At 34.6% G+C, this 8,426-nt stretch overlaps 4 protein-coding genes across 4 annotated transcripts; 1 reads left to right on the top strand and 3 right to left on the bottom strand.

Moving 5' to 3' along the window:
• Positions 1–170: 170 nt before the first annotated feature.
• On the bottom strand, positions 171–2,730 carry LOC108572932 (tubulin--tyrosine ligase-like protein 12). The gene is made up of 2 exons (XM_017935275.1): positions 2,637–2,730; positions 171–2,521 (listed from the first exon to the last, which is right to left on the bottom strand). The coding sequence occupies exon 2, from the start codon at positions 2,498–2,500 to the stop codon at positions 644–646; it is 1,857 nt and encodes a 618-aa protein (XP_017790764.1). The 5' UTR covers positions 2,501–2,521; positions 2,637–2,730; the 3' UTR covers positions 171–643.
• Positions 2,731–3,029: 299 nt separating this feature from the next.
• Positions 3,030–5,316, top strand: LOC108572820 (RNA-binding protein 34-like). Its single transcript, XM_017935138.1, has 4 exons — positions 3,030–3,087; positions 3,287–4,629; positions 4,714–5,027; positions 5,113–5,316. The coding sequence occupies exons 2-4, from the start codon at positions 3,330–3,332 to the stop codon at positions 5,314–5,316; spliced, it is 1,818 nt and encodes a 605-aa protein (XP_017790627.1). The 5' UTR covers positions 3,030–3,087; positions 3,287–3,329.
• Positions 5,317–5,571: 255 nt separating this feature from the next.
• On the bottom strand, positions 5,572–7,359 carry LOC108572966 (cysteine-rich DPF motif domain-containing protein 1; the record flags this gene model as incomplete). The annotated part of the gene is made up of 2 exons (XM_017935313.1): positions 7,328–7,359; positions 5,572–5,962 (listed from the first exon to the last, which is right to left on the bottom strand). A coding segment is annotated over exon 2 (390 nt), but the record flags the coding sequence as incomplete, so codon positions are not given.
• On the bottom strand, positions 6,069–7,203 carry LOC108572965 (putative transferase CAF17 homolog, mitochondrial). Its single transcript, XM_017935312.1, has one exon. It carries the CDS (start codon positions 7,183–7,185, stop codon positions 6,085–6,087), a length of 1,101 nt encoding a protein of 366 aa, XP_017790801.1. The 5' UTR covers positions 7,186–7,203; the 3' UTR covers positions 6,069–6,084.
• Positions 7,360–8,426: the final 1,067 nt, after the last annotated feature.

The raw sequence follows: 8,426 nt of genomic DNA, 5'->3' as shown, positions 1-8,426 counted from the left end.
TTTTTTTTCCCTCCCCCTGGGTAATTTGATTTCGCGGTTCAAAACTACCGCAAGTCCGCGATTGTTGCAGCAATTGGAAAACATCGGCGAGAGTAATAAAAGTTGGAAGGGCGGATCGAAGTCGAAATGAATACGATATTGATTTCGTTTGTTTCGTTAATATTGCCCTTTATTACTTTAACGTGTATTCGTCGTGTTTCTCTTCGAGATAAAATGCTGAAAGAAAAGTCACGATTCGTTTATTCGTTTATGCACATCTTTCCGCATTAAGTATATTCTGTATTCTCGTGCATAGAAGTAACACGGTCATACGGTGGCCGAAGCCAGAGCTGTCGTGAAACTGTTCCAATTGCCCTCTCGTTTATTATTCCATTAGGTACCACGGTAGTCTTCCCGTTGTAGCGTCAAGTTATGGGGAGGCGCGAATTATTTACGGAGCAAATGTACCCTTAACGTTCGCATATGCAGATTTACTGGAGCTACTTCAGCTCATTACCGCATACGAGATGCGGGACTTGCCGGGTTTTGAATAAATAAATGTATTTGGTCACGACGCTGACCACGAAACGATCGTTAATAGCTTCTCGATATTTATGGGGCTGGCATGCACTTAGGCCGTCGTATTTCAATTCATCTACAGAATTTAATTCACCTCCGTGCACAGATCGTGAAATACTTCTGGATTGTTATCGTCTAGGAACAGGCATTTGAAGATGTCGTTGTAGAAATTTCGGTAGTACTCGCAAGCTCTTTTACAATCCGGCGAGAAATTAATTTCCAATAGAACAGGCTCTACTATATCTTGTCTCCATTCGAGCATCAAGTCGATCGCGTACACGGCTCTGCTTTGAGGACTTTCCGCAATTCCTTTCGGCGGTTCCGCAGCGACCGCAGCCTCGAAAACCTCTCTGAACATGTGCAAGATTTTTGGCTCGACCTGGTCTCTCCATGAAAAGTTCGGGTACTGCCTCTCCCATTCCAAGATAAAGTCCGCACACTTTACGTGACAAAGTGGAGTGTCCTCTGAATAATTCATCACGGTGAAATGTTGTTCGTACACGTCGAAATTATTTAAAGCGAATTCCTTATTCGCAAATCTTAGGAAGAAGTTTTTGTAGGCGAACACCCTTAGAGGTTTTACGGACTTCAGCATTACCACGTATCGTACGTCGAACTTAACTTTACCGTTTTCCGGCCTCTGGTATAAAACGGGTTTCGTGATGTATTTCTGTGCTATCTTCGGCCCGGTACTGGGCAATCGTAAAATGTGGAACAAATTTTTCGTTACGTGAGTGTCCAATCCTCTAGCTAGGTTCCAAGGTTTGCAAATCCAATGATTGTCTAAACCTATCGATTCCCTCTGCTCGAAGTACGCTACGAATTGGACTAATTCTGTGCTCAAATTGTAAGTAGTTGGCATCCACTCTGGATAGGTTTCTAGTGTATCAGGATCGTAGGATTTGTCCCCTACTTTTCTCCGACAGAGGATCGATAGCAAATCTTTCACAGTGAGAACGCTTTCGAATGGAAATTGATTTACGAAAACGTGCGGGGAACGAATGCTTAATTCTTTGTACATCTTAAAGTGTGAAACGTACCATAATACGTCAGCCAATGATTCATCGTTCACGAGTTCAAATGCAGGATCGGTTAGATAGTCGTTTATATAAGTGTACTCGGAGAAAACTCTTAATTTCGTGCTTCTGTCTCTTTGATGCAACTGTTGGTCCATCTTTTCTGGCAGAGTCTCGTGAATATGACCTGCCAGAAAGTAGTCTTCGCTTGGTTCTACTTGTACAAAATCTCTTCCAAGGAATGACGATTCTACCCAAGGTAGTAACAATGCTTGTCTTACCGTTTGGTCATTTGTGTGACCTTCTACAAAATCTCTTGTAACTTCCTCTTCACAGTCGACATCTTTGATAGGAAATAAAAGTGTGTAGGTAACACCTTCTGGTAAGTATAGGAAAGGCACTGTCCTAAAGTTAGGTTCATTGCTATGATTTATTGCTGAACCTACTTCATCCATGATGTACCATATTGGCATTCTATCTTCTACCGACCCGCTACTTAAAGAAAAAGACTGATTGTATCTCCACATTTCGTTCAATACAAAATCTATCTTTTCTTCTTCATCTTGCTCAATGTCAAAATCCATTAGAGAACACATACGGTCTAACAGATCTGGTACAGTTGATAGGTTTTGTCTAGCATTGTGAGTGTCATACGTCCATGCGTGATCTATCAAATAAATGTTATTTGCATCTTGAGCAGAGATGCCCTCCTCGTAAGAAACAAAAAGTTTCCAAACTGAATCTCTTGGACCTCTTTCAGCACCGTCGTAATCAATTCTTATTAACTGAAATGCCAAGCCAGAATCAAAAGTTTGATACTGAAGTTTCTTGAATAAAACTTCCCAAAATATTCTTGGCACTCCAGAAGATTCTAACTGGGGCTGATGAGTTTGAAGGAAAGCCGTGAATAATCCTATTCCATCCATTGTAGAAAAGTGAAATATAATCTGCAAGGTAAAAAATAAAATCCAACATGTTTCTGACACTTTGCATTTAAACGAATCGACGCAATTTTGTGAGAAACTGTTGTTCTAATAAAATACAATATCGTTGAGAAATTACCTAAATATATTCCAGCAATTAATGTTCCAATTTATTGTGAGAATCGCTTAGAAATACGGAATCTTTGATCAAGAAAATACTACGAAACATAACCTCTCCTTCCATACTAAAAAGAGATTTATGTATAACGTTGCATTGACATTTATAATTACATTTTGATATGTAAAGCATGTGGTTTTATTTTTTACTTTCATTATTTTATTCTTATAACAATTTCCAATGTAATTTCAGTTTATTGCTACAATATTATAATTGGTAGTGAAAACTCATAGGGAAATTTCGTTTAGGAAAAATCTTACAGAGTTTTCTCTCTTGTTGGTAGGTCCGAAAGAACGTACAAAAAATGGCTAACTTCATTCTTCCTCTTGGCGGTTAATACATTTTCCGTTTGAGCCGGCATGGTAAGAAGTGAACTTTTCCTAGCAGCTTCAATTGTATAAATACACGTGCGGTAAGCATTTCATTTACATTTCATCGCTAAATATTACATATCATTCAAAATATCTTAACATATTATCTCTTTATTTGTTATATTAATTTATCTTCGATTTACCCTCTGTATAATGTAGTGCACGTGGAATATTAACCCTGTGACATCACTAAATTTAAATTTTTTATGAAATTTTAATCGTTTCTCGCAATTATAACAGGGTAACAGTTTTATAAAACTATAAACGTGACTTCCGTAAAAAGATGGTTAAATCGATGTCGATGGAAAACAAAGATTCGATTTCGAGAAACCTCTTGAACACACCAAAGGACGGATTTATACAGAAAAAAAAGAATCAAAAGTTTAAACAAACACCAACTGGCAAAATAACGTTAATTAACGGATCTAAGTGGTTAAATAACAATAATATGAAAGAACAGAAAGAGAATAGTACTTTATCTCAGAAATCTCAAGAGAACAAAGGATCGAAAAAGAAAGGAATATTAAGTAAAAAAATTAATTTAGTACAGGCTGATGAAGATGATTCTGATTCTGATTCAGAAGCAGATTTTAACGAAGGAGTTGTATTAGGTGAACAAAGCATAATAGAAGAAAGTGATGATAGTGAAAATGAAGAATCTGATAATGATGAAAGTGAAGAAGAAAAAAAGCTACCAAATATTCTTGGGACCAGTTTAGCAGATGAATCAGATGAAGATGATGATGATTATGAGGGAGAAGGAAAGAAAGAAGAGGCTCAAGTGAAAAAAGGAGTTAAAATGTTTAAAGGATTAAGTGATAAGAGTAATGATTCCATCAATGATTCCAATGACACTAAAATAGAAGAAGAAGAAGAACAAACTGATGATGAAGATGATGATAAAGATGATGATGATGATGACGATGATGATGATGATGATGATGATGATGGTGGTGATAATGATGTAGATAATAGTGATCTAGTATCCGAAGAGGATGCAGAATCAGAAAATGAAGAAGATGAAGAAGAGGCTGATGAATCAGCTCTGGGTTTAAAAGCACTTCTGAGCAATAGTATTGCTGATGATGATGATGATGATGAAGACTTTGTTGCACCAGGGGAAAATGAGGAGGATGATGATATAAGTGATGAAGATGAAGAAGAAGGTGAAGAAGGAGGAAATAACAGACCTCAAAATACAAGAAAAAATGAAAATAGTAATAAAAATGAAAATGAAGGCAAAAGAACAGTTTTTGTTGGTAATCTTCCAAGTGATGTAACAAAGCAAGCATTGTTGAAAATGTTCAAAAATTGTGGACAAATTGAGACTGTACGCATAAGGGGTATAGTATCAAAGACTGTGGCTATGTCTAAAAGAGTTGCAGCAATGACTAAAAATATTCATCCCAAATTGAAAACTGTTTATGCATATATTAAATTTAATACTGAGGAATCTGTTAAAGCAGCTCTATCTCTGAATGGAACTGTATTTAAAGGAAATCATTTAAGAATAGATTTAACTAATGATACAGAGGACAAACTTGATGGGAAAAAAAGTGTATTTTTGGGCAACTTAAAATTCAGTAAGTATAACATATACAGTCTGGTAAGATTAATACAAAATGATCGTAAAATTAATTAATATAAAATGATACTGGAATTTTTAGGTATCGAGGAAAGCACAATTAGAAATCATTTTGAACAATGTGGTGAAATAGAATCTGTACGTATAATTAAAGACAACACGACTGGTGCAGGGAAAGGATTTGGGTATGTTAATTTTAAGACTGAAGATGCTGTTGCATTAGCATTAGAACTTGATGGTACAACAATGTTAAACCGAGAAGTTAGAGTAAAACCCCATATCATCAAAAAAGGTACAGATGCAAAAGACAAACGTGGAAAAAGAGCACATTCTCGAGAAAGTGCCCAGAATACTTCACCTAAAAAGGGAAAAAAGAGTATTGAAGCAATAGTATTGGTAAGTTATTCTTATTATTTCATTTTTTGAATTCTATCTTAAATTATATTATTTGACAAAATTCGTATAATTTGCAAATTTCCAGGATCGTAATAAGGCAATTGCTATGAAGAAAAAATCTAAAAAGGAACAAAAACTTGGAAAAACACAAACAAGTCCGCAACAAGGTAACGCATTTCAAGGTCAAAAAGCCGATGCTAGCAAAAAAAGGAGAAAAAATAAGTTAGATAAGAAAAAGAAAATTATGGCAGAAAAACTTGCTGCTAAACCTAAGAAACCATCAAAGTGAATGGTAACATTAAAGACATACTGCTAACATATATATTTTAATAATAACTTAATTTTAATATTTACATTTAACTAATCTAATAGCGATACTGATCAGATGCAACAATTCATCTTAATACTTTTAAAACTGGAGAAATATGTAATTGAAAGAATTAGACGTTTGCAAGGTTTTGTCACTATGTATATTTCAAGTATAAAAAATGGAAGTATTTCAACGTTTAATAAAATATTATTTTTATGAATCTGTACTTTTTATTAAACTTTTTATTTTTGGATGCAATTGTGATGGTAAATTTTGTATATTATTTGATGCACATTTTACACAAAACCTTCTTCCGAAATACACACTACACCCTAAACATACAGGCTTCTTACAAAACTGACAATCAGCTCCTAATACTAAAACTTCTCCTTTATTTGGTAAACTAAAAGGATCTTTCATAACATAACACTCTTCCAAATAATTTAATTGTCGTGCAAATGGTGGTTTGATGCCTTTAAAATCAAAACGTTCTTCTAATAAACAATAAGAGCATCTAAATAATCCAGTTGTGGTTTCTTTAGTGTCCTTAACTGTTGAAGTTATACCTTGGCTGTGCTGAATAGTTCGTTCTTCATCGGTAGATGTACTAGCGATACATTCCATCCTATAAGGTAACATGGATTGGGAAACACTATAATTCTTTCTCACAATAAGTTTATTTTACTTTTATACATTACAGCTTCGTACATACAAGCGCAAAAATGGGTCTAACATGAAAACAAATATTCATTCTTTTTTACTAGCAGAAGCACTTTCTATCTGAGATTCTTGCGGCCACCAAGAAGGTTTTGATACTTTTAATTTAACATTTAATAAACTAAGAGATTGAGCATTTAGTGATTCAACAATTCGCATTAAGCCTAATCCATATACTTTTTCAATTCCTCTAAATTTACCTACTGCTGTACCAGATTCATTGATAATTTTATCATCATACGAAAAAGATTTGTTAGGAACTTTGTCAAATAATAAAGGCATTAAACGTTTCCTTACAACACCAGTATGATAAGTACGTGCTGTAAGTTCCTGACCAATGTAACAGCCTTTATGAAAACTAACTCCATGCATATAATCACAATTTACTTCTAACGGTAAAGGCTTTCCTGGTGGTAAGTCCTCAATACCTTCAGGAATTCCAAGTTTATAGCGAAATGCTTTATAGGTTATGTTATCGGTAGAATCTAATATATCAAAATTCAAATGTTTTGTAATTTGATCTTTCTTAACATTTGATTCAGCTAAGATTCTGATACCTAAATCAGAAAGTCTAGGATCTTCGTATATCATAATATCATCAACTACTTTGCTTACTTTGTTATTAAGAGTGCCACATGGAAATATTAAACCTTCCAGCTTCTGCCTATTCTCATCACTATGTTTATTATTTATACTTTGAGGATCAAAAAATACCCAAACATTTACAGTATCACCTAAATTATCTATGTCTATTTTTCTCCTAACGCGATACATTTTTAAATGCTTTTGTAATAGACCTACAGCTTGTGAATCACATTCAATGTAATATACATTATCTTCTTCACTTCTATAGATAATAACATCATACATTACTCTACCCTTAATATTTAAAAATAATGCATATATATTGGCCGCTCCTTCTTCGAAATGCTTCATATCATTTGTAATCAATCCTTGCAAGAAACTTGAAGCCTCGTTCCCTCTAACCCGTAGTAAACTTTTACATTTTAGATGTTCTAATATTTTAGGTGAAGATTGTAAAGAATCATATCTAACGAATTGCTTTTGAACCTTCGCAAATTTATCCAACTTGCAGAATGGCAAAATATATCTTTTCAGGTATACAATCATGGCACCAAATATCACCAAAATTTCTACAAGTCTGACCTTTGCAAAGAAGAGAAATGCAGGCAACCAATATGAAATACTTAACAAATTCTAACCTTAAATTATGTTTATTATTTTTATAGAATAAAGTAATGGATAACCTTACGTTTTCGTTTGCTCGTATGATACTTTGTAGAATTTCTTTACTATTATTATTTATAAAATTGCTTTAATTGAAAATTGTACTACAGACAAGGTACACGGTAAACCAATCAGTTTATAGGACCACAGACGTGGTACAGGATAGATCTTACATCTTGGACTACGAGAGCTCTCATCGTTTTCGTGTCGCTCCCAACGTTACCGATTCAGCATAGAATAAGATTACAATGCCCATGGTTTTATATGAAAAGACGCACGATGTCAATTATCACTTCGAGATGTCCCCTTGTTAGGTACCCAGCAATTTGACTCGATTTTTTAACATTTTAACGTTTAAAAATCTATGACATAGTGGCAGAAAGTGTCCAATTTGACTTTAGAATATTTCGTATCGAAGATACTCGAATAGTTCCGAGCGTTGCCGAACGCTTTCGACCACCACTCTTAAACGCAGCGAGAATCATGTACAAACGAACGTTTATGTCGAAAACAATTGTGTTTGTGCAAGTTGAAAGTGAATACAAGTGATATCGAGAAGTGTAATGTCGTTGATTTATTCTGTAATTTAGTGTTCTGTGTTGGTCGAATTGTCGAGTTCTTAACAGCAAAGATTAACATATTGCAAAGCGTCTGAACGTTTGAAGTACTAAACGTCTCTTCAAAACTTGCACTGTCGATCACTTTGAACAAGGTTTTTGTGTGATAATAAAGACTTTTTAATTGTCATTGCCGCTGTTTCTAACATTGATTATTGGGTTTCTGAGCATCTAAAATGCGTTGAAGGAGCTTTGGGGTATCTAGACGATTAATTTACAGTATATTCTCCACAAATGTCTGACCGCAAGGAAACTAAACCTGACACTCGTAGAGTCAGGGACTACGTTTTCGAGCCTCGCTCCCGCCTTTGTACTTTGCCGAACGTAGACAAGGACAGCGAATAAAAGATGGAGGCAACCAAGCGATTTAAATATCAACTTTTTTAATTTTACGTTTTTTTATCCCGAAATCTTTCTTAACATATTGATGAGATTTTTGCTGATGAAAATGACATATAACACGACATAATTTGAACAACATTTACTTATTAACACGTTCACTGTCAC

The sequence above is a fragment of the Habropoda laboriosa genome, unplaced genomic scaffold, assembly GCF_001263275.1.
Source record: "Habropoda laboriosa isolate 0110345459 unplaced genomic scaffold, ASM126327v1 scaffold102, whole genome shotgun sequence".
Classification (NCBI taxonomy): Eukaryota; Metazoa; Arthropoda; class Insecta; order Hymenoptera; family Apidae; genus Habropoda; species Habropoda laboriosa.
The sequence above is the reverse complement of the archived record's forward strand: the minus strand, read 5'-3'. Positions and strand labels throughout refer to the sequence as shown.

Excerpts from the sequence above, each read along its gene's own strand:
- LOC108572965 (XM_017935312.1), bottom strand. The coding sequence starts at position 7,185 with ATGATTGTATACCTGAAAAGATATATTTTGCCATTCTGCAAGTTGGAT.
- LOC108572820 (XM_017935138.1), top strand. The coding sequence starts at position 3,330 with ATGGTTAAATCGATGTCGATGGAAAACAAAGATTCGATTTCGAGAAAC. Across the intron at positions 4,630-4,713 it reads TTTGGGCAACTTAAAATTCA|GTATCGAGGAAAGCACAATT; the intron begins GTAAGTATAACA and ends TGGAATTTTTAG. Across the intron at positions 5,028-5,112 it reads GTATTGAAGCAATAGTATTG|GATCGTAATAAGGCAATTGC; the intron begins GTAAGTTATTCT and ends GCAAATTTCCAG.
- LOC108572932 (XM_017935275.1), bottom strand. The coding sequence starts at position 2,500 with ATGGATGGAATAGGATTATTCACGGCTTTCCTTCAAACTCATCAGCCC.